The sequence below is a fragment of the Tamandua tetradactyla genome, chromosome 10 (genome assembly GCF_023851605.1).
Source record: "Tamandua tetradactyla isolate mTamTet1 chromosome 10, mTamTet1.pri, whole genome shotgun sequence".
Classification (NCBI taxonomy): domain Eukaryota; kingdom Metazoa; phylum Chordata; class Mammalia; order Pilosa; family Myrmecophagidae; genus Tamandua; species Tamandua tetradactyla.
Window position 1 is genome coordinate 16,262,202 of NC_135336.1, and position 24,946 is coordinate 16,287,147.

Sequence of the window (24,946 nt, forward strand, 5' to 3'; positions counted from 1 at the left end):
CAAATGAAAATACAGTAACAAATTAAAATCAATTTAATGAAGAGCCAATAAGTGAACTGAAAGAGTGAATTATACAGATTGACAAAACAAAAAGCTGGAAAATTCAGGAACGAGTAAGAGACAGAAGATAGCATTTAATCAGATTACAGAAGGAGGAAAGAGAAAGAATGAATTTTAAGGTAGTATTCAAGATAATGGTTGAGAATTTTTCTGAATTGATGAAAGTTCCTGATATATAGATTTAAGGAAGAATGGAATCCTAACCAAGGTAAACAATAAATCACATGCATACATAGAACAATTGTGGCAAAATTAAAAGACAAAGAAAATTTTAAGAGCAGCCATATTTTCGAAGAACCAGCACTATATTGACTGCTTCCTCTTGAACAGCAACAATGTAAGCTAGTAGACATTGGAGTCTTTGGTGTACTGAAAGAAAATTAACTGCCTATCTAGAATTCTATACGATGTAAAACAAAGACATTTCCTGATACAAAAAGGGAATTTATCACTATCATTCTTTTACTGTTGGGAATTTTGAAGGCTGAACCTCAGGTATAAGGAAAGGTATGTTATATGTAGTATCTGAAATGCGAGAAGAACAAAGTGGTAAATATGTGAGAAAAATAAATGAACATTCTCTTTAGAAAATAATAATGATTTCTCATGAGTTAAAAAAAATAGAATTAAAGTACAAGACAACAATAACACATTGGGAGATCTTTAAATGGAAAGGAGCTTTGTGTTATCTGGAAAGAGAGTAAACTATTAACTTTATGTTTGATAAGTTAAGTTTTCATGTTATGATTTCTAGGGTATCTATGAACATAATAAGAAAAGAACAAGTAAGTTTCAAACTGGTAGAGAAAAGTAAAATGGAATAAGAAAAAAAAAAAAACCCAAAAGAAGTCTGTATAAAAGTGAAAAAAACCCAAAAAAAAAAAAACGAAATATGGAACCAGTGAAACAAATAGAAATTACAAAATAGGTTCTATCTTGAATGGTAAAAGTTGTCTGTCTAAAAAATATCAAGTTCAGCTCAGTAAATCTGTATTTTAATAATATTAGAATCATAACTAAAAGTAAGCATTGTAAAATCTAAAGTACAGTCCCTGGCATCTACTTACATGCTTAACAAAATTAATTGAATGAATTATAATGTAGTCAAAGACGAATTTAAGTGAATTTGGTTTTGACTAGGAACATATGAAACAAAGAAAGAAAGAGACAGAGAAAAGAAAAAAATCTTTCTATAGGAACTAAAAAATCTAATTAATAGGAGCCCAGCAATTCTTTTCCTAATTCCCCACCACCTAGACAACTTACCTTTTGTAAGCTAAGCCTCAGTTGTAAAATGAACACTTGATTTTGATCCCTGGCTGCTTCTTCAATTCTAATATTGTTATAATAATATTGAAACTCATAGTATCTTTTAGAACAATTAATGTGAAATAAAATTTCAGTTTATTTTCCAGAGAATGTGATGGCAAAAGAGCATAATATTTGGTTTTCTCTTAATATACTTTAAGCTAATTACCTAACCGTCCTGAGTTAAATGGCTTTAATATCTCATCTCTTATGTGTCTTGTAATTTCCTAATTATCTTTCACGTTCCAAAATAATAATATCTCTTCTATAAAACCATTTCTCTGGAATCTGTCTGCTAAATAAGAGATACTTATGAATGTCTATATAGGCAGGTTTTTACTGTTGTCGATAGTAGAGGTCACTTGCACAGATAATTTAAAACTGAATGGAGTCAGGTTTCAGGTCCCTTCAATCTTTTGTATGTGCCTTTGTAAGTCCTAATGCCTGCCTGATGGGCTAAGAAAATTACTTTTGGTTCTCTAAATGTGAGGGTGAATATAGTTAAATATATTCTGAGTGCTAGAAATATATTTGGCAGTGTGTCTGTGAAATAAGTGTATTGTCTCTTAGAGGAGGCTGATTATAAGTCATAACATTTATTATTTTCATTTATACATTTAAGGAGCAGTTGTTCATTATAGCAAGTCATTTAAATTATTATTGCTGGTATAATTATTGAAATAATTTCTGAAGCAAGCATTTTCTCATACTGAAGTAATATATATTTATGTTTTACCTATTTTTTCAGTTGTTTCTGAAACAATAATTTATCTTTCTGTTGCACCTTTCTGTGTTTCCCTTTTATTTTGGTGTTTATCCTGATTTTTTGTCATTGATGATTTTTAGCCAACAGAAGCTGTACCTCCCTCCTCTCCCACTGCCCCTGTGATCCCTGTCCTGCCAGTCCCTGCTGAGAATACTGTCATCCTACCCACCATATCACAGGTTTTTATTGGTTTCTTTTTTCTTTATAAAAACTTAGTTTGCTTTTAATGTTTTATTTGTTTTATTTTAAACTGTTTTAACTATTCCTTTGTTGAATTTGGTAATTCATTTTGGACGTTAATCAGTATTTTTAGGAAACCAAATACTTGGAATTAAGTACAAAATGAGTTGGACATTTGCTGTTTTATTAAGTTGCCTATGAAGTAGGAAATGTTCTAAACTTATCTTCTAATATTGGCTCTCCTCAAGTTTGTTATGCTTTTATTTGTAAATCTGTTTGAAACAGTTTTTAAGTATTTTTGCTTTTGAAAATTTTGTTTATTCTCTAAAAATAACAAGAAATCATTGGCGTCCTAAGCTTGTGCTGGATGTGTCATAATATAGCATTTTGTTCACAGGATATTCTTATCTTCTTAGGAGATATATTCATCTCTCTATCATTTCATTAGATACTTTACTTTTATTACTTAGAAACAAGAGCCAGTGTCTGTGTGGTATATGGGAACACTATGTGCTATTGTCATAACTTTTCTGTACATCTGAAACTATTCGAAAATAAGAAGTTTAGTTTTAAAAAATTTAACATGTAACTGTCAAAAAATAAAAATAATAGCCAGATGTCAGGGAATCTGGACATTTTTATTTTTTAGAGCTTTATTTCAAGGGTGACTTAGGAACACATTAACTGCTTTTCCAGTAATGTAATCCAAAGTAAAAATAAGGGTCATATTATTAAATATAATAATCATCTTTGAAGTGAAAGATGTCAGTCTCATTTAAAATGTGAATAAATACATCCTTAGGCATCTTTGATATTATTGATGTGTAAATAAAATCTAAGTAAAAATAGTATGTTCGCTGTGTAAACACAGCTTACAAATAAACCTCATCATGGGGAAAATAGGATATAAACCACCATTACTTACTTCCCAATCCCCTTCCCTTTCCCTAAAAAAAAGGAAAAGTAATAGGAACATCCATACAAATAGGATTCTGTGGGAAAAGACTTGTGTTACAAGACTTCAGTCTATGTTAATATGTTACTACCTCTGTATAATCTTTGTTTATGAAAATTATTAAAGATTAAATCATTATAAAACCAATAAGAATTGAATAGACAAATCCAGATAGTAATTCCTTCTATATTGAAGAAATTGAACTTATAAATATAATTCTGAGTGAGCTGGTTATTGTAGCATTACAGTAATGTAACATCTTTTAAAATATCTTGGACTTAGTTTTAAAAATTAAGAGACTTGAACGTTTAATTTACTACTAATTTAGCAATCTCTTATACTTAGGAATTGTTGAGATATCACATAGTCTTATAAAGTCAGATTGACTTGAGCTGCAGTTCTCCTCATACTGCTTGACTAGTATATAACTTTGAGTAGCTTACTTAATCACCCTAAACATTTGTTTACTCATCTGTGAGACGGAAGATGATAGTCATACGAACTTGAGGTGCTGTTCAAAGATTGAAAAAATAATTAATGCATGTGAAGTACACAGCACAGCAGCTGGCACATTGTGAGCATTTAGATTTTGCCACTTATATTATTAATGTTGTCTCATATTTCTTTGAGAATATGTGTACAAGAGGAAGGCCTACTTATCCTATCTAGTCTTATTTTAGTTTTTTGTTTGTTTGCTTGTTTTTGTTTTTGTTTTTGCATGGGCAGGCACTGGGAGTTGAACCCAGGTCTCTGGTATGGCAGGCGGGAACTCTGCCACTGTACCACCATTACCTGCCCTAACTTTAGGTTTTAAATACACTACAAAAACCCTGGAAAATAGTTTAACATTTTAAGTTGTATTGTACGGAAAGCCTCATTTCCCAGAAAAAGTAAATGTGTTCCTGATTAATGGCTTATAACCCATTTAAAATTTTGTCCCTAAGTAAATTTTGTAATCCATATTTGTGTTAGTTTGCAAGCTGCCAGAATGTGATATACCAGAACTGTAACAGCTTTTAAAAGGGGGAATTTAATAAATTACAAGTTTACAGTTCCAAGGAAGTGAAAGAGTCCAAATTAAGGCACCAAAAAAAGGTTACCTTCACTCAAGAAAGGCTGATGGGTCAGGAACACCTGTCAGCTGGGTAGTCACGTGGCTGGCATCTGCTAGACCCTTGCATCTGGGCTCCATTTCTGTCAGTCTTTGTTCCTGTGGGGGTGTATTAGTTAGGGTTCTCTAGAGAAACAGAATCAACAGGAAATATTCGTAAGTGTAAAATTTATAAAAGTGTCTCACATAACCGTGGGAACGGAGTCCAAAATCTGTAGGGTAGGCTGTGAAGCTGACAATTCCAATGAAGGGTCTGGACAAACTCCACAGGAGAGGCTTGCCAGCTAAAGCAGGAAAAGAACCTGTCTCTTCTGAATCCTCCTTAAAAGACTTCGAGTGATTAGGTTAAGCATCACTCATTGCAGAAGACATTTCCCTTGGCTGATTACAAATAGAATCAGCTGTGGATGCAGCCATGTGATCATGATTTAATTCTGTGAAATGTCCTCATAGCCACAGACAGGCCAGTACTTGGCCAACCAGACAAATAGGTATCACCACTTGGCCAAGTTAACACATGAACCTGACCATGATGGAGGGTTCCTCAGTTTGCTTCTCCAGGGCTAGCTTTTCTTTCTTGGCTTCCCTTGGTGCTCTCCAAGTTCCTACTTGATTAACATCTCATAGTAATGTCTGCTGCGCTCCAAGCATCTCCAGATATCTGTCTCTCTGTTCTCTGAAGCAGTTGTTCTCCAAGCATCTACATCTGCTCTTTCTCTCTGTTAGCTCTGAGGATTCTGTCATTTCTGTCTCTCTCCAAAATGTTTCCTCTTTTAAAGAATTCCAGTAAATGAATCAAACCCACCTGGATTGGGCAGAATCACATCTCCATCTAATAACGTTTTACCCAAAATTGGGTGCATCACATCTCCATGGGGATAATCTAATCAAATCTTCTACATATGTTGAATCAGGGTTAAAATCAATGACTGCTTCCACAAAATTGGATCAAGATTAAAACAACTTTTCTAGGGTACATAATACTTTAAAACCAGCACAGTATTTAAAAATATATATAACCCAATTTTAACATATAGTGGAAATATTTCTTCTAAAAGTTCTGCTCCTTTATGTTTTGCTACATCAGTACATACTAGAAGCATAAGTCAAAAGATTTAAAATCTACTCCTACCATTTTGTGTCAGACAAATTACTTAACCCCTCTAAGTTTTGTACCCCCTTCATCTCTTAAAATGGGAGTATTTTTCCCTTACTACTTCAGAATGAATTTGAAGGACAGGCAAATAATGAAATATTTCAATTCTGTTTTTTTTTTAGAAAATATGTTCTTTTAGTATTTGCGTTGTATATTGACCATACCATTTGCACGTTATGAGAGTCCTCTTCAGTAGGAATTATCATGCATATTTTATAGAGTGGTATAGAGAAAAATGTGTTGAATGGCTGCTTAAAGTTGTAGAAAGAGCATATACTTTACAGTTAGACCTGATTCCACTACTCCCTGGCCTCACCACTTTCTATTTGTGTGATGATGTGGAAATTATTAACTTCTCAGATCCTCGGTTTCTCCACAGAGAAGGTGATCGCATAAAGGTGAGAAACATATGCTAGTTCTTCATACTTGATGTGTAATCATATAATCTCTGCAATACCCAACCTATTAAATACATAGGCTTATTTCTACTCCAAAGTAAATACTTTGCTTTAAAACTGGATGTTTTATACCTTTCTTTCTCACAACTGTGAAGAGCTACTATGTAAGTAGCGCATTGTCAGATATGTTTTTTGGCTGTTTTTGTGGGGGTTTTTTTGGGGAAGGCTTTTTTTCATATTTAGATATGTACTTTGAGTATTTTTCATTCTTTTTTTGTTATTGTTTTAATTATATAGATATAAGATGAATATAAAATAATCTTTGTCTTCTAGGAGTCTACTATCTGTGCAAGAGAAAAGTTAGCAAAGTAACTACCACATAACATGAGAGCAGCTATATTAGAACATATGTCCAGAGCAGAACAATATCCTGTTGCTTTGAACCTTTCAAGTTTCACAAAATATGTGAGTGTTGGATCTTTAAAGATTCGATCATTCACATAGTCTAAAGAATGACTTGACAGATTTTCGTTTTACTTGTCATCTTAAATATAGTAGAATACTTTGGTTTATCTAGATGACACTTTTTGGTGTATGTGAAAAATAACATATATACAAAAAAAGCAATATATTTCAGAATATATCACAACAATTAGTCATAGAACAGATTTCTGAGTTTGATGTGGGTTACAATTCCACAATTTTAGGCTTTTACTTCTAGTTGGTCTAATAATACTGGAGACTAAAAGAAGTATCAGTGTAATGATTCAGTACTCATACTCAGTTGTTAAATCCAACCTTCTCTGTGTAACTCCATCATCACCTTTGATCTTTCTCTAGATGACCTGTTTTTAACTAAGCGGTAACACCAGACTCTAGTGTCTTATTTCATTTTGTTTTTATAATCCTTTCAACCGATAGTGATCACCTACGTGACAGTACTTAACTTTTAATGCAGTGTGTCTCAAATTAGAATCTAATATGTATTCCCCAAGATTACTGACTTCTCCATTTGAGAAACATTTGTTTATAATTTAATGGGGGAGGAAGAGAAAGACACTAAACAAATAACTTAATGAAACTTTGATACAGTGTAAAAGTGTTTTAATTTATGGCCTATTTAAAAATAACTAGATCTTAGAATTATTTTAACACAATTTAAAAATATATAGTATACTATAGTATTGCCCTCTGAAATTGTGTAAGGATGTTTGTCTTTTATAGCTAGCAATCACAGATCTTTTGTAAATTAAATAGAATAGTAAAAGTTGGAAGAGGAAAAACTGTGGGTTATCTTTTTAAAGTCTGGTTATTAATGGTTGAGCCAACTTCTTTAGGAGCTTCTTAGTTCTTCCTTCTAGAATATATTTTCCCCTATCCCTAAGTAAATTGTAGGTGTACATTATTGTCCTAGTTGAAACACACACAATAATGTATATTGTTAGTGTATAGTAATAGATAAGCATTTGTATAGTTTTCTATAGTTTATAACATGTTTTCCTTTATATTACTTCCCTGGAAACTCCATTGGTCTCTTGGGTAAAGGTAGATGTTACTATCTCTTTACAGATAGACAAGACGAGTTTCAGTAACACTTGTGTTTAATCTGTAGTCATATGTCACTAATTGTTAGAATGAAGTAGAGAGAGACCTAGAACCCAGTCTTGAGACATAGTGTCACTTAAAATGAGGTGCAGGGAAGGTTGGTTCTTTATTTGGAAAATTTCCACATTATTGTTTTCAAGTCTTTTTGTTTGATTTCCTCCAAAGCAAAGTTGATAATTGTTCCCTATTTTGCTATCTACGGTCCTGGTTAAGGATCCCACTGTCTTAAATTAGCCTGATTTGATAGTTCTTGGTTTTAGTGCCCTGTATTTCAGCTAACTAGAAGTATGTACTTTCTGTGACCAAGTTTTTCTGTCTCTTTCTCCTGAGGTAACTATTTCTTTAGGTGTTGTGCGAGGATAGACCTACTTTTTTTCTATTTGTGAATTATATACCATACCCTTCAAGCCCATTCAAATTGTGTTACCCCATTCATTCCATTCCCATCTTCATCAAATTGGAGACCTAAGGAATACTGCTTTCTCAGATAGCATTTCTTTCATTTGTAATATGAGATCATAGAAAATCTCAAGTTAGTGGATAAGGGTATAATTTATTCCAGTATAAATGTTTTAATTCCCTTCCTGCTAATATAGTCAATCCTTAGTTTGGGTGACTTGATATAATCAGATCATAATGACTCTTATGCTTTATTTCTACAGGACTTTCTTTTTAGAACATCTTTTGTGATACATCTTTTTCAAATTGCTAGGTTTTCTTATCATCCTGACATTTATTTTGATTGAAATTCTTCATTAATCCTCAAAGTGAACATTCATGGTTTCTATTCAATTTCAAGTCCTTTTGTTCTTAGGATTTCGTATTTAGTGAAATCTTTCAGTCATGCTAATTCTGAGATACAGCCGCAAATAAAACTCTTGTACATGTGTTGCTTATCTGGTCATGTTATTTATGTCAAAATTACAAGTAATTTTATTAGTGTATATATTCATTATTCTGAATGGACTTTAAACATTAAAATCAGTTTTATGATATGAATGCTAATATCTTAGCAACTCTGACTCCTGATATTTTACGATTCTCTCAGAAATTAGCCTTTAAAACTAAGTGCTTTAGACAATATGGTTTTTAAAAAATATATACAAATATTTATGGTTTTGTGCTTTCAGCTTTTGGAAATTTTTCAAAATAAAAGCTAATATATGCAGTATGTGATCCTGGATTGGATCCTGGACTAGGAAAAAGTAAATTATCTTTTGCTATGCCAGATATTAATAGGACAATTAGCAAAATTTAAATAAAGTCTGAAGATTAGATAATAGAATTATACAAATGATAAATTTCCTGATCTTTTTATTGAGGTATCCTCACATACCAAACAGTCCATCGAAAATATACGATCAGTGGCTTACAATATCATCACATAATTGTGTATTCATCACCATGATAATTTTTAGAGCCTTTGCACCACTCCAGAAAGAGAAAGAGAAAAAAAGAAAAAGTCCATACACATGTGCCCCTTACTCCCCCTCATTAAACACTAATATTGCAATCTACCCATTTTTTTTTTACCCCTTATCTCCCTGTGGCACACCCCCCCCCCATTATTTATTTATTTATTTTGTTCTCATTTTTTACTTATCTGTCCATCTGGCTCATCTCTGGGAGAACATGTCCCATGTTACTAGGGAGATTTACACCTCTAGGAGTCATATCCCATGTGTGTGTGTCCGGGGGGCAGGTAGTGAGTTCACCTGCTGAGTTGGCTTAGAGAGGCCATATCTGAGCGACAAAGGAGGTTTTCTGAGGGTGACTCTTACACATAATTATAAGAAGGCTTAGCTTCTCCTTTACAGGAATAATTTCATAAGGGCAAGCCTCAAGATTGAGGGCTTGGCCTATTAAATTGATAGCCCCCACTGGTTGTGAGGATATTAGGAATTCCTCAGGTGGAAAAGTTTAATATTTACTCCTTTCTTCCCAGTTCCTCTAGGGGGCTTTGCAAATATTTTTTTATTCTCTGTCCAAATTACTCTGGAATATATTGGGGCATCACACTGATCTGTACAAATCGAAAAGATCTCACACCCTATTCAAGATTCTGTTTACTAATGGTGGTTCTATTAAACCGACCATGCAAGTTAAATTAGATATTGTGCTACCAGAAATACAAATTTTGCACCAAATAAACATCTCTTCCTTTGGTCTCACACAAATGAAGTTCTAAGATGTAGACCATGTCATCTTTTACCCTGTATTCCGGTTTACCTTAGTCCTAACCAGGGCATCTCCTATCCTTAATTCATGTCTCTGGTTGAAGTCTGATCACTTTTTTAACTTTTTAAACAGTTGCTGTATGTGGTGATGCTGACTGTCATAGCTCCAGGGCTCTAACTCTGAGTCTCAGGTGTCACATAAGTACCCGAAGTTCCAGGGAACAACCAAGTTATACGCAAGTAGTTCGGCATCTCAAAATTTAGAGCAGTTACAACTATGGGATAGATGTGACTGCTGTAAGAGTTTACAATCTAGGAACCTTTATAATATGCCTTAACTTGATAACCCATGCTCTTGACTTTAATTCTCCATGTTTGTATATTACAGTTAGTCCATATGAATACAGCATGATAATATTTGTTTTTTCATCTCTGATATCTCACTCAACATATTGTCCTTAAGGTTCATTCACCTAGTTGCATGCTTCACAACTCACTATGATTTTTTTTGCTTTATTTTTTATTATGAAAAATTCCAAAAATACATGAACAACAAACTCTCATCATTTAAGTACAGTAGTTATCAACTCATGTCTACTTTACTTGATCCAAACTCCTCCCTTATTTTGAAGTAAATGTAATACCTCATATCATTTTGTTCATATATACTTGATATTAGCCAGAATTTTTAAAAGTCTTGAATCAAAAGATAATTTGTATACAGTGATAATGACCTGATATATATAAACAGCTAACATTGTAATAATTACTGAATAAATTAAATTTTCATGAAAATCAACTTCCTCCACAGCATATTTGGTGATAAATGGACCCAGGAAACCAAGTGGTTTTGTGCCATAATTTTTGAAGAATGTAACTTCTTTTGGAACTTTAAATAGCTATGCTCTTTCCTACTCTCTTCTGTAATTACTTAAGCATAATTAGATGAAGTGTTACCATTAGTTTTTTATTAATAGGGTGAAATGTTATCAATTTGAGCAATCCCAGTAAATCATTGGGAAATGAATAATTTCAAATATTCATAAAAACTCAGATGTCTGTAAGTTGAGTAGCTTTGGTTAAATAATGTACAGATAGTATGTTTGCAGATTAGATTTGGTTTTCACTGAAATATTCAAATGTAGACTATTTATGTTCAAAGATAGAGCTGCTCTTAAAGTAGTTAATGTCATGTTTATTCATAAGAAAATATTACATAATCATTTTCAACTAGCAGCTTTATATACCTCAAATAAATATTGTATATTTTTTTAACCATGAAACTATACTGTCTTTAATCATTTTATCACATGATCATCTAGAGCTACTACCTAGCATTTTGGTGAAAATGATACAAAGCATTTATTTGAACTCAATATTCACCTTTTTAAAAAGCCTGTATACTTGGAAGAAAATGGTTATTTTGCATATAATGTTTTTTCATGCAGCTTTTTTTGTAATTCTTTCATTAATCAAGGTAGAAGAAATAATATTTATAAAACTATCTTCGAAAATTTACTTAAAGGATAGTCATATTTTTTATTCTATTTATATTGTCACTTCATATTGGTTCCTCTGTCATCTGCAATATGCAGAAGATATTTTCGAGAGATATGTAGATTTTCTGATTAAGTTTTTGTTTTGATATTTATTGCATTTTATACTTTAGTTTCACTTACATAATAACCACTTAGTAACTTAACCAGAAAACCAAACTTTTTCTTGATCTAGACTTAATTAGATGTAAGTTATTCAACTTATTTTTATACTATAATAGGCCATTGTTATTCTGTGAGTGGTCTGCTATAACAGGTGGATAGCAATAATTGAAGATAAAAAGAACTGTGCTTTTACATTGAGTGCGTTTCCAGTTTTCTAAAAATTGGAGATTTCTTTGTATATATGGCAGGCTTTTTTAATAGTTTTCCTTGGGAATAGAAAAGAAGGATTTCTAAGCAAGTTGGAAAAAATTATTTAATACAGAATATTTGTGGATTTTTTTAGAAGACTGGTGATTTTTCTTGCAAGGCTTAAATTATGTCTATTTTAGCAGAGATAGCAATTTATTTCTTAAAAGCAAATCTAATTTAACTAATTATACCTAAGTTTTTCCCTTTGGAAACTGGATACATTTTTTAGCATATGAAAAGCTCATATAAAAAATATAATTGAAGGGCGGTGCGACAGTGGCTCAGTGGCAGAATTCTCACCTGCCATGCTGGAGACTCGGGTTCAATTCTTGATGCCTGCCCATGTTAAGGGGGAAAAAAAAAAAAAGGATATATATGTATGTATATATATATATATATATATATATATATATATAATTGAAGAGGGTGCACAGGTAGTTCAGTGGCAAAATCCCCCTTGCCATATGGGAGACCTAGGTTCGATTCCTGGGCCATGCCCCCTCTCCCCCCATCACACTCCTTTCCCAGAAAAATGTTGTGAACAAAATTCTCTATGATAAACATATCTCATATGTGCCTCTCTGTGTATGTATGTATACGTGTAGGTATACATATATGTAGGAAGATACATTACAAACGTGATTATTAATAGTCGATGTTTTAATTTCCTTGTTAAACTTATTTATTTACAATTCTTTCTTTAAAGGCAAATCCTCCTCCAGTGCTGATCAACACAGATAGCTTGGAAACAACAACTTATGTAAGTTCCATTTCCTTCCCACATATAAATTAATCGTGGCTTTCTTACTAAGCATAATTTTTCATACAGATACAAAGATCATAGCATCGTTTTCTAATATATTATACTTATGTTGTAAATGAAAAGTGATTACTGACTGAGCTGTAATTGTAGTAAATGAAACAATGCTAATTACTTTGAGGAATACAGTTAATTTGTCTTTTTTTACTTAACTTTTCTTTTGTTGTTAAGCAAAGCAGTCATGTTGAAATAGAAACTTAAGGTTTTATTTTGAAGTAATAATGATTAATTTTCATTAAAAGCTGTCTCCAACCCAGTGGTCAGTATTACACAAATTCAAAGAGTCGTTTTAGAAGTCTGAATGCCTAGATTTTTAGTAACTCAATTGTGTGTGTGTGTTCATATATTAAAATATTTTGTTAACTTTGTAGCTTAAATTGATTAGTGTTTCTCTTAAACCTGCTATTAAAAAGCCCTCTTTACCTTAAAGATGGATAGCCAAAAGCAGAGTCTGATCTAACTTTTTTTACCCCAATGGGAAATAAATCTTCAGCAGTGTTTAAGTAGATGTACGGCCTGTGTAGTAGTGGTGGTTGTGCTGTTTTTAATCAAATGGTACATAATTTTATATATTTTAAAAATCCTTTCCTCCCATTTTTGAAGTCAAGTTGGTTTTCATCTGTGCTTTAGGGCATTTTATTTGGCTTTATATCCTGATTGTATTTATATGAATGAATATGGGTTTATCAAATATTTGGAAATTATGGAAAACTTCAAATAATAAGACTTATTGCCAAAACAAAAATCCTGTTCTGCTCTTGTTCAGAATGTTCAGTTCATGCAATGTAACCTTTCACAGTGATGCAGAATACTTACTTAATCAAGGAGAAATTTGTTTATATTTTTTTAGTCTTTTTTTTCTTCATATTCTTTTTCTTTCTTTTTTTTGCATGGGCACGCACTGGGTATTGAGCTCGGGTCTCCGGCATAGCAGGCAAGAATACTGCCAGTCAGCCACCATCACACTGTCCTCTTTTTGTTTTTTCTACCTCAGTTCTTTTTGTTGATTTATATTTTGCTTAAGGGGAGATTCAGTAATTAAATACCTAGATTTAAAAACCATTTCAGTGGAAAGGCTAGTAAGTAACAGAAAAAATGATAATAATAAGCAAAGAATATAAATACACGGGCATTTTAGGGGAAACATCAAGAAATTGAAAGCAAAATTAGCATTCCAAGCGGCAAAAATGCAATAAAGGTTTTAAAATTTCAAATTTACATGGCATAGTATTTAAAAAATATTTTTCCTGTTAAGTAATCTATGTTGGGAGTTTCCAAAACTACGCCTACATTCAGAGATTTCCTAGAATGATTCAGAAGACTAAGCATATATTTTACTCATGGCTAGGATTTATTATAACTGTGTAGTAAAGATCTACAGCCAGATCATGCATGTTTGGAGGAATCCATGTTCAGCTTTCTTTTTTTTTTTACACTCTTTCTCCCCCATACGGGGTGACATTGAGCACATTTTCCCCTAGAAACGAAAATTCAACAATGTGTCTGCAGTGTTGCTGCCCAAGAAATGCCATTAGAGACTCAGCACTCAATTTTTTTATTAGACTCGTCATGTACTCATCCACCATCTGCCTAGCGCTTATAGAAGCTGCCTAGTGCTTTCAGAAAGAAAACAGGTATTCAGCATAAAATACATTGTTTTCACAAAGTCTAGGCATAGTTAATCACATTTTCAGTTAGGAAATGGTGGGAAGACACCAAATTCAGGTCCCCAATTGCAGTTAAGGGTCATCCTTAGAAGTAGGCCCTTCTAGAAATAGCAGCCACAGGCTGTCTTCTATGTTAACCCTTTACTCCACAAGAGGAAATAAGTTAAATTCTAACTCCCCAAGTAAGCTTTGTCAAAGGGTGGAACTCTTTCATACCTAAAGAATGCTGTGTGAGATGTTTGGGCACAAAATATTCTCTGTGGTTCTTCCAGTGTGTGTCTATTACCCTGCTTTGTTTGGATAAAACAACTTTTGATTTTTAGGAGGCTGGGAAATTAAAATTCTGAAATTTAAAATATGTATTCTAGAATGGATTTTACACTTATTTCTTATCCCTTTGTTAATTCCCTGATCAGTTAATACTAGTTGTTTATTCTATTGATGAAAAATTGAGCTGCTGCCTTAGAACACAATTTTTTCCTGTCTAGAGTCAACACACTTCCCAACATTAATTAATTATATAAGTAATGCATACACATTGAACAACATCCAAAAGGTACAGAAGGGTATTCAGTGAAAAGTAAATCTCTCTTCCCCACCTCCTTCCAGTTCCTGGAAGGCAGATAGTGTTACTGGTTTTCAGACATACCTTAAATAAATGTTCATGCATATGCAAGCATATGAGAGTTGCTTCCAAATTTTTACCATTTAAAATCAATACTCTAGTGATAGCTTTTACACAGATATATGTATGTAGATGTCCAAATACATAATCAGAATAAATTCACATAAATAGAATTGCTAGGTATTTTAGTTTTCTAAAGGTTTTGGAATGCATATACCAGAAGTGGGTTGGTTTTTTCAAAGGAGATTTATTAGGTTAAAAATGTATAGTTCTAAGGCCATGAAAATGTCTGAATTTAGGCATCAAGAGGGGACTGTCTTCTCAGAGGAAAGGCTCCTGGCATCTGGGATTCCTCGGTCACATGAAAAGTCACCTGATGACTTCTCCTTATTCTTCTCTCCTGGGTCCTGGTTTCAAAATGACTCTCAAATTCTGTGGGTCCTTCTTACTTCTTCTGGGACATTTCTTTTTTTCTTAGCCTCCCTGGGCTCTTTAACTTTCCTCTGTGTTTTATTCTCTCATAAGGACTCAAGGAAGGGGATTAAGACCCACCTTGAATGGGCTGTATTACCTCTCAATCGAAATAGCCTTAAAAAACGTCCTACTCACAATAAGTCTGCCCAGGCAAGAATGGATTAAAAGAACATAGTCTTTTTGGGGATACATACCAGATTTAAAACAATTGCTAGGTCAGAAGGTATGTCTATTTTTAGATTTGATCATTATTGTCAAATTTCATTCCATAGAGATTTACTTGAACAAAAATGGTTTAATATGTTACTACCCCATACTGTTAACTGTACAGCATATTAATAAGTTTATTGCTATTTGGTTATGTAGTGTTTAAAGTATATTAACTCATTGTTTCCATTGCATTTATTTTATTGGTCATTTGATTTTAATTTTTCCTTTTCTTACTTTTTTCATTTTGAGATATTCACATACCGCATAATTCACTCTGTTAAATGTGTACCCAGAAAGTGTTTTTTAGCTTATTCACAAGGTTGTGTGATCATCACCACTTTTTAATGAAGTCCTATCCCCATTAGCAGTTACTCCTTATTATGCCTCCTCTCCAGCCCTTGACAACCACTAATCTGCTTTTAGTTACTAAGGATTTGAGTATTCCTGAGTTTTCGTATAAATGGAATTATGCAAGATGTGGACTTTCTTGTTTGACTTCTTTCATTTATAATGTTTTTTAAGTTCATTCATTTGGTAGTAATGTGTCAGAACTTCATTCCTTTTTATGGCCAATTTATATTCTGTTGTGTGAATATACCACATTTAATTATCCATTCATTACTTGATGGCCATTTGGCTTATTTCCATTTTGGAGCTATTGGGAACAATCCTTCTATAAATATCCATGTATAAGTTTTGTGTGAACACTTGTTTTCGTTTCTGTTCTGTTCTGTACATACCTAGGAGTGGTGTTGCTGGGCCTTATAGTAACTCCATATTTAACCTTTTAAGGATTCGCCAATTGTTTTTATTGTTGTTGGATTTTTTTTATTATAGCCATCCTAGTGGGTATAAAGTAGTATTTCATTGTGGGTTTGATTTGCGTTTCCCTGATGGTTAATTGTTTTGAACACTTTTTATGTGCTTGTTGACCATTCTTATATGTTTTATGGAGAAATGTCTATTCGGGTCCTTTGTCCTTTCATTTGGTTATTTGTCTTTTTATTAATCACTGAGTTCTTTATATATTCTATATACAACTCCTTTATCAAATATTTGACTTGCAAAAATTTTCTTCCATTCTGTGGATTGTTTTTTCATTTTCGCAGTGATCTCCCTTGAAGCACAAAAGTTCTATTTATTCTTTCTTTGATTGCTTGTGAATTTGGTTCAAACATTGTCTGATCTAAGATCACAAAGATTTACACAAACATGGTTTTCTTCTAAGCATTTTATAGTTTTACCTCTTACATTGGTCTTTCATCCATTTTTGAGTTAATTTCTGTATGTAATGTGAGATAGGGGTCCGACTTCATTCTTTGCATATAAATATTCATTTGTCCCAGCACCATTTGTTGCCTATTTTCCCATTAAATAGTCTTGGCACTCTTGCCGAAAATCAGTTGCTCATGAAGAAATGGGTTTATTTCTAAACTCCATTAATCTATGTGTCTGTCATATATCAGTGCCTGTCTTGATTGTTATAGCTTTGTAATAAGTTTTGAAATTAGTGAGTCATTTCTTCATCTTTGTTCTTTTTCAAGTTTATTTTGGCTATTCTGGGTTCTTTGCATTTCCATAGGAATTTTAGGATTGACCTGTCAATTTCTACATGATTTTGATAGGGATTGAGTTGAATCAAGATAAATTGGGGGATTATTACTAGTTTAACAATGTTAATGTCTTCAGTCCATGAACACAGATATCTTTAAACTTTATTTAGGTCCTCTTTTTAATTTCTTTCAATAATGTCTTGGAATTTTCAGTGTACAAATCCTTCACTTGTTTTAGTAAATTTGTTCCTAAGTATTTTATCCTTTTTTTATGGTATTACAAATGGAATTGTTTTCTTAATTGTCTATTCAGATTGTTTATTGCTGGTGCATAGAAATATAATTGATTATTAGTTGTTAGTCTTGTATCTTACAACCTTGCAAATTATAGTAGCTCAAATTTGGAATTCCTTAGGATTTTCTGTATACAAAATCATAGCCTCTGCAAATAGACTTTTAATTCTTCCTTTCCACTATGGATGCTTTTTTTTTCTTGCCTAATTGCCCTGGATAGAAGCTTACATACAATATTTAATAGGAGTGGCAAGAGCAGACGTCTTTGTTTTGTTCCTTATTGTCTTAGTTTGATAGGGCTGCTGTGCTAAGTACCATAAACTAGATGGCTTAAATTAACCAAAAGGGATTATTTCACAGTTCTAGAGGCTAGAAGTCTGAAATCACGGTGTCAGATGGTCCATGATTTAATCCAAGTAACTAGGGGAAAATTTGTTCTATGCCTCTTCTTTCTTTTGGTTAGCAGTCCATGCCAATCCATTAGTTGGCAATCCATGGCATTCTCTCTATCTGTCTTGACTGTCTAATCTCCATTTTCCTCTTCTCATAACAATACCAGTCATATTGGATTAGCTAATGGACTCTACCCTAATCCAGTTTGGCCTCATTTTAACTGATGAAATTTTCAAAGATCTTATTTCTGATTTAGGTCATATTGATGGGAGTGGGGTCTAACACCTGGACATATTTTTTGAAGGGAAATAAATCAATCTAATTTATTCTAAAATATTGATGTTAGAGGAAAAGCTTTCAGTATGTTACTATTAAGTGTAAAGTTTTACATTCTTACTTTTAAATATTTATTAATATAATAATTTCATTGACATTGCAATTGATTCTCTCACTCTCCATGAATTCCAGTGATACCCTTAGAGAGTAAAAATCTTAAGGGAAGAGGCACAAATCACAGACCAAAATTCTAGCATTCTTACTGGTTCCAGTAATAACAAAGAAATAAAGTAATTTGTTGAAATAATTCCCGTCTATTTCCCTTATTTGTTTTTCCTAAGACAGACTATGAGGAGTAAAGGTGAGTGATGTTCAATCAGTTTGACCTTCGTAGGTTCCTTACATATATATGCTTCAGTTTTCATATGCAGTGTTATTGATAGCTGTAATATTTTTAAATCGACCTAAAGTCATTCATTATTTAGGAAGAGCTTTTAAACATATTTTTTGGCATTATTACTTTGTATTTATTTATTTTAATTTTTAATTGGAAAGAACATTTTCTTCGTTTCAGTCCATTTTTATCTTTAGAGTCTTTGTGATAGTATAGGCTTTGAGGTTTTTAATAGCATGAGATTATACATTAATATGAACCATAAATCAAATGAATATTGATAGATAAAATCTTGAATTTTAATATATCACTCTATAGTTAGGAAGGTATTAAGGAGTTGAACCTAAAAACAGGGAATTAGTAAATTAGGCTTCTTTTTATCTCGTTTGAACTGGTCTCACGTATTTAAATAATAGGATAGGCTTTTTCTTGTTTGAATATGTCAGTGTTGGCTGATTTGAAGATTAAAATCTTTGGGCTAATAAGAGACTGAGATATATATCTGTGTTATAAACTTTCTGTGCTTCTTAATGATAACACATGTACCTATAATTAAAGCAAATTGTATAAAAAAGAAAAATATAAACAATTTCAAAGTCAAACAATAAATGCTATTCCAGGATACATGAACGACAAATAGGTGAAAATGAATCCATTAGCTATATCAACAAGCATGAGATATCTAACAATAAGCATAACAGAAAATGTGAATATTGTAGGAAGCATAACTGTAAAACTTTACTGAGTTGCATTAAGGAAGACTTGAATAAGTAGCATACATTGTTGGTGAGCAGGAGTATGATGTAAATTTCATTTTCATCACATTAATCTGTAAATTTAGTATAGTAACAGTCATAGCCCTGAAAACTGTGTGTGTGTGTGTGTGTGTGTGTGTGTGTATATGTGTGCATGTAGGAGGAGTGGGGTGGGACTTAATACAATAATCCATCTAGAACTAATACAGTCCAATATAGTAATCCCTAGCCACATGTTGCTAATTAATTTAATTAACATTTACCAGAATTAAAAATTTAATTTCTCTCAGGCTCTGATATTTCAAATGCTCTATGATTATTACTGTATTGGATAGAGAATACTTATAATAGACCATTTCCATTATCACAGAAAGTTCTGTTGGATGCTGTTGACAAAGAAAAGTAAATATTAAAGAATAGGCAAGTAAACTTAAAAATAGAAGTAATTATGGGGGGGAGGGGAACGACCCATTCATAATGGTGGAGTGAGATACTTCAAGGCGCTGAGCTCACTCAAAAGCTTTGAACAGCCAGCAAGAACTGGCAGAAATATCTTTCTAAAAGTTCCAGAAAACAGTTAAAGGACTTCAGTAATAGGCAAAATGCTGAATTAAGAATAAAGCTACTTCAAAGGGTTAGGAACATGCTATCCAGTAAACCAAAATGGCGCAGCATAAGGGTGCCATTGTGCCATAGAACCTTTGAACAACTAGCAAAACTGGCAGAGCTATCTTCCTCAAAACTCTAGAAAACAGTTTAAGGGTTGCAGTAACTGGGCGAATGCTTTATCAAGCCACAGCTTTAAGAACAATAAGTGCCCTTGCTGGCCTGTCCCCAATGCTATGTAGAGCTAACCTGTGTTCCCATTGTGGGTGCCTGATCCTGTTCTGGATGGAGCATACTGGGGTGGCAGTATGCCAGTGCCTGTCTATCTGGGAGCATCTAAAGGACTGAGTCAGGAACCTAGTCTTGGGCTCACTCTTCTAGAACTTGCCGTGCACTCAGAAGCACTTGCAGACAGCTGAAGCAGTGTAAGAAACAACTACATCCAAGTGGCCTGGGGCAGAGGATCACCTGATTTAAGTCATAATATAGAGTACCTGGCTGGGGAGAAAGTCTTATTTCCTAGGGAATTAAGGGGGCATTCGGATGTCCATGAAGAGGGAAATTCCTAAGGACGCAAACAAGCGCAAGCCCAGAACAAGACGAGGCCTACACTTCACATTTTCCAGGCACTGATCTTTTTGAAAGGAGAATGAAACTGAGGGAGAGCACCAGCCATTGTGAAACTAATTTGCAAAGACTGAGAAAGGTATTTTTTTTTTTTTGGTAGATTAGTCTGTTTTGATTATTCCTGATGCTCAAGAAAATCTTTCTCATATCACTGATTGGATACAAACCTAGGGAACAGATAGCTCAAGGGCAAAACCCCAGAGTTAACATTAAAAATGATAAAGTATACAGTTTACACTCAGCATCAAGAAATTGAGAACACTTTCTTGACCAAAAGGGGGAAGAGAGAAATGAGACAAAATAAAGTTTCAGTGGCTGAGAGATTTCAGAGTCGAGAGGTTATCCTGGAGGTTATTCTTCTGCGTTATATAGATATCCCTTATTAGTTTTGGTGTATTGGAATGACTGGAAAGAAGTACCTGAAACTGTTGAACTGTGTTCCAGTAGCCTTGATTCTTGAAGGCAATTATATAAAGATATAACTTTTACAATGTGACTGTGCGACTGTGAAAACCTTGTGTCTGATGCTCCTTTTATCCAGGTTATGGAGAGAGGAATAAAAAAATATGGATTAAAAACAAATAATAGGGAGGACAGTGGTTCAAATAAATTGAATAGGTGGATATACTAGAAGTCAATGACAGGGAAAGATAAGGTGCATATATGAGTTTTTTCTTATTTCTTTTTCTGGAGTGGTGCAAATGTTCTAAAAAATGATCATGGTAATGAATACACAACTGTGTGATGATATTGTGAGCCATTGATTGTACACCATGTTTGGAATGTATGTGTGTGACGATTTCTCAATAAAAACATTAAATTTTTTTTTAAATGTACAGTTTACAACAGAAGATTACAATACAGAGAAACAAAATGATGGCCCAACCAAAAGGAAAAGATAAAAACCCAGAAACCGTCAATAAAGATCATACTGTGGATATACAGGACAAAGACTAAAAAAAAGAAAGATCTTCAGTATGCTTAAAGATATAAAGGAAAATAGAGAAAGAACTCAAGGATATCAGGAAAACAGTTGTTTAGACAATAGAATTATAATACTTCTCTATTTTAAGAAGGAACCAAACAAATACTGGAGGTGTAGACCATAATAACTGAGAAGAAAAATTCCGTACAGATTTTCAGCAACAGTTTGGAGCTGAGAGAAGAAAGTCTCAGTGAACTTGAAGATAAGACAATTGAAATAATTCAGACTAGTGAACAGAAAGAAAATAGAATTAAAACAGTGAATAGAACCTAATAGACCTGTAAAATACCATCAAGAGAACCAGTATATGCATCATGAAAGTCCCATAGAGACAAAAAAGAGAAAGAGATAGAAGGAATATTCAAATAAATAATGGCTAAAACCTACTCAAATTTGACAAAATACTTAAATACACACATTCAGGAAGCCCAATGAACACCAAATAGGATAAACTCAATACCCAGGTACATACTACTCAAACTGTCCAATGTTATGGAATAAGAGAGAGTTCTGAAAGATGTAAGAGAAAAGTAATGTGTTATGTACAAGGGAGTCCCAATAAAATTAAGTAGCTGATTTTTCATCAGAAACCCTTAAGACAGGAAAGCATTAGGTTGAAGTATTTAATGTGCTGAAAGAAAACAATTGCCAACTTAAAATTTATCTGATAAGATTTTGTTTCAGAAATGAGGGAGAGGTTAAGATATTCCCAGATAAACAAAAGCTGAGGCAAGATGTCTCTCCTAGAACTTCCCAACACAAAAGAAAATTCTTCAGACTGAAAGGAAAGTATAGTGGAACAAACTGCAGGAGAAAAAAAAAAAAAGACCCCAGGAAAGGTAACCATATGTGTAATTATAAATGCTAGTACAATTGTATTTTTTGGTTTGATAACTCTTTTTATCTCTTACAAGTTCTAAAATGTAAGTGCATAAAAAGTAATGATAAATCTATGGTTTTGGACATAACAATGTATGAAGCTATAATTTGTAACAACTATAACAAAAAGGTAGGGGGACAGAGGGGAATAGGAACTAACTGTGTATGCATATGCTATTGAAGTTAAGTTGGTATCATATTAAGCATGATTGTTTTAGATTAAGAATGGTAAATTGAAGCCCCCTAATAACCACAAAAAATAAATATGAAAAATATGTGCAGAAAAAAAATGAGAAAGGACTCAAAATTATATAAAAATTTAAATAAACAGCAGTAGACATTAACAGAAGAACTGAGGGACAGAGAAGTATAAGGTTTAGAAAGACATAAGCAAAATGATGAATGAATTTCCTGCATTATTAAGTAATTAAACTGTAAATGGATTAAACTCCCCAGTCAAAAGGCAGAGATTGGCAGAATGGATAAAATGCATGATCCAATCATATATTTACATGTATATGTATACAAGAGATATACTTTACATTCAAAGATACAAGTTGTTGGAAATGAAAGGATAGAAAAAAATATACCATGCAAATAGTCATCAGAGGAAAGCTGAGGTAGCTATATTAATATCAGGCTTTAAGTAAAAATATGTTACAAGGTACAAAAAAGGTCGTGATACATGAATAAAGGGTTCAACTCAATAAGAAGATGTAATGATTAAAGATATATAAGCACCTAATAGCAGAGCCCTAAAATATATGGAGCAAATATTGAACTATTTGAAGAAATAAATAACCAATGTCTATTAGTAGGAGGATTCAGGACACCACTTTCAATAATGGATAGAACATCCAGACATAAGATCAATAAGGAAGTAGATTTCTATGACATTATAAACTAACGTGACCTAATAGACAAATGGAAAATTTCACCCAACAATAGCAGAATACACATTCTGCTTAAGTATACTTGAATCATTCTTCTGGATACAGTATGTGTTGGGACAACAAACAAGTCTTAGAAATTCAACAGTATTGAGGTCAGACAATTTATCACCTCCAAACATAATGCAGTGTAACTAGAAATCAGTAACAGAGGAACTGGAAAATTCACAAATATGGAAATTAAACAAACAAACAAAAAAACCCTAAAACAGCTGTTCGAAAAAGAAATCACAGGGTAAATTAGGAAATATCTTGAGGTGAATGAAAATGAAAGCATAACATACTAAAACTAATGGTATGCAACAAAAGAAGTGCTGACAGCAAAGATAATGGGAAGCTTTATAACTCTAAATGCTTGCATTAAAAAACATGAAAGATCTCAAATCTTAACCAGCCTCACAACTAAAGAATCTAGGAAAACAAGAGCAAATTAAAGACAAAGCTAGCAGAACAAAGGAAATTAAATTTGAGTCAAGACAAATGAAATAGAGAATTAAAAAAATGGAATCAATAAAATTAAAGTTGGTTCTATGAAAATATCGATAAATATTGGCTAGACTGGCATAGGAAAAAAAGCAAGAAGTCAGAAAATGAAATCAGTACTATAAGGTGGGACATTATAATTGATCCCACAGAGATAAAAGAGGTTATATGAAGATAGTGTATATAGCTCTCTTCCAAAAAGTAGAAAACCTAGATGAAATGGACAGATTCCTAGAAACACACAAGCTACCTACACTCATTCAAGAAGAAATAGATCTCAACAAACCAGTAACTAGTAAAGAGAATTGAATAAGTAATCAATAACTTCCCAACAACGAAAGCTCAGGACTAGATAAAGAAGAAGCTGGACTCCTACCTTGTATTATGTACAAAAATCAACTCAAAGTGGTTCAGATATAAATATACAAGGCAGAACTGTTAACTGCTAGGAGAAAACCCAGAGACGTATCTTTAAGACTTTGTGTTAGGGTGTGATTTTTAGACTTTACACCCAAAGCACAACTAACAAAAGAAAAAATAGGTAAATGGGATCTCACCAAAATTAAAAACTTTTTGTACCTCAATGGTAAAAAGACTACCATTGAGTATATTTGGAAACCACATATCCAATAGGGTTTAGCATCCAGAATACATACACACACACACACACACACACACAATTTTAAATTCCTACAACTTAACAACCCAATGTAAAAATTAGTAGAAGACGTGACATATCTCAAAAGAAGATATACATGAAAAGATGCTCTACATCATTCTTTATTAGAGAAGTGAAAATCAAATCTTCAATGAGATACTATTTCATACCCAATAGAATGACTATTAATAAAAGAAAAACAGAAAACTGTAAGAGTTGGTGGGAATATAAAATGATACAGCTCCTATGGAAGGCAGTTTGGCAGTTCCTCAGAAACTTAAGTATAGAATTACCATATGACTGGGCAATCCCAAAAGAATTAAAAGCAGGGAGTCGCATAAATATTTGCACATTGATGGTCATAGTGTCACTTTTCACATTTGACAAAAGTTGGACACAACCGAAGTAAGTGTCCATCAGCCAGTTGATGGATAAATAAAATGTGGTATTACAATGGAATTTTATTCAGCCATCTAAGGAAATGATGTCCTGAGATATGTGGCTATGTGGATGAATCTTGAAGACAACATGTTGAGTGAAATAGCCAACACAATAGGACAAATATTGTATGATCTCCCTGACAGGAAATTGTTACAGGAAGCAAATTCATAGATTCAGAAACTAGAATATTGGTTTCCAGGGGCTGCTGTGTGTAAACAGGGAATAAGGAG

General features: G+C 33.0%; 1 protein-coding gene across 8 annotated transcripts in view; it reads left to right on the plus strand.

Annotated features, from left to right (window-relative positions):
• DLG1 (discs large MAGUK scaffold protein 1) overlaps positions 1–24,946 on the plus strand; it is a 318,826-nt gene that overhangs the window by 134,265 nt on the left and 159,615 nt on the right. For 5 of the 8 annotated variants that reach the window (XM_077117938.1, XM_077117940.1, XM_077117941.1 and 2 more), the window contains 2 exons: positions 2,215–2,313; positions 12,333–12,386. In XM_077117938.1, the coding sequence (XP_076974053.1) occupies positions 2,215–2,313; positions 12,333–12,386 (153 nt within the window). The remainder of the gene's footprint in view (positions 1–2,214; positions 2,314–12,332; positions 12,387–24,946) is intronic. The other 3 variants (XM_077117943.1, XM_077117942.1, XM_077117944.1) reach the window with 1 other exon arrangement.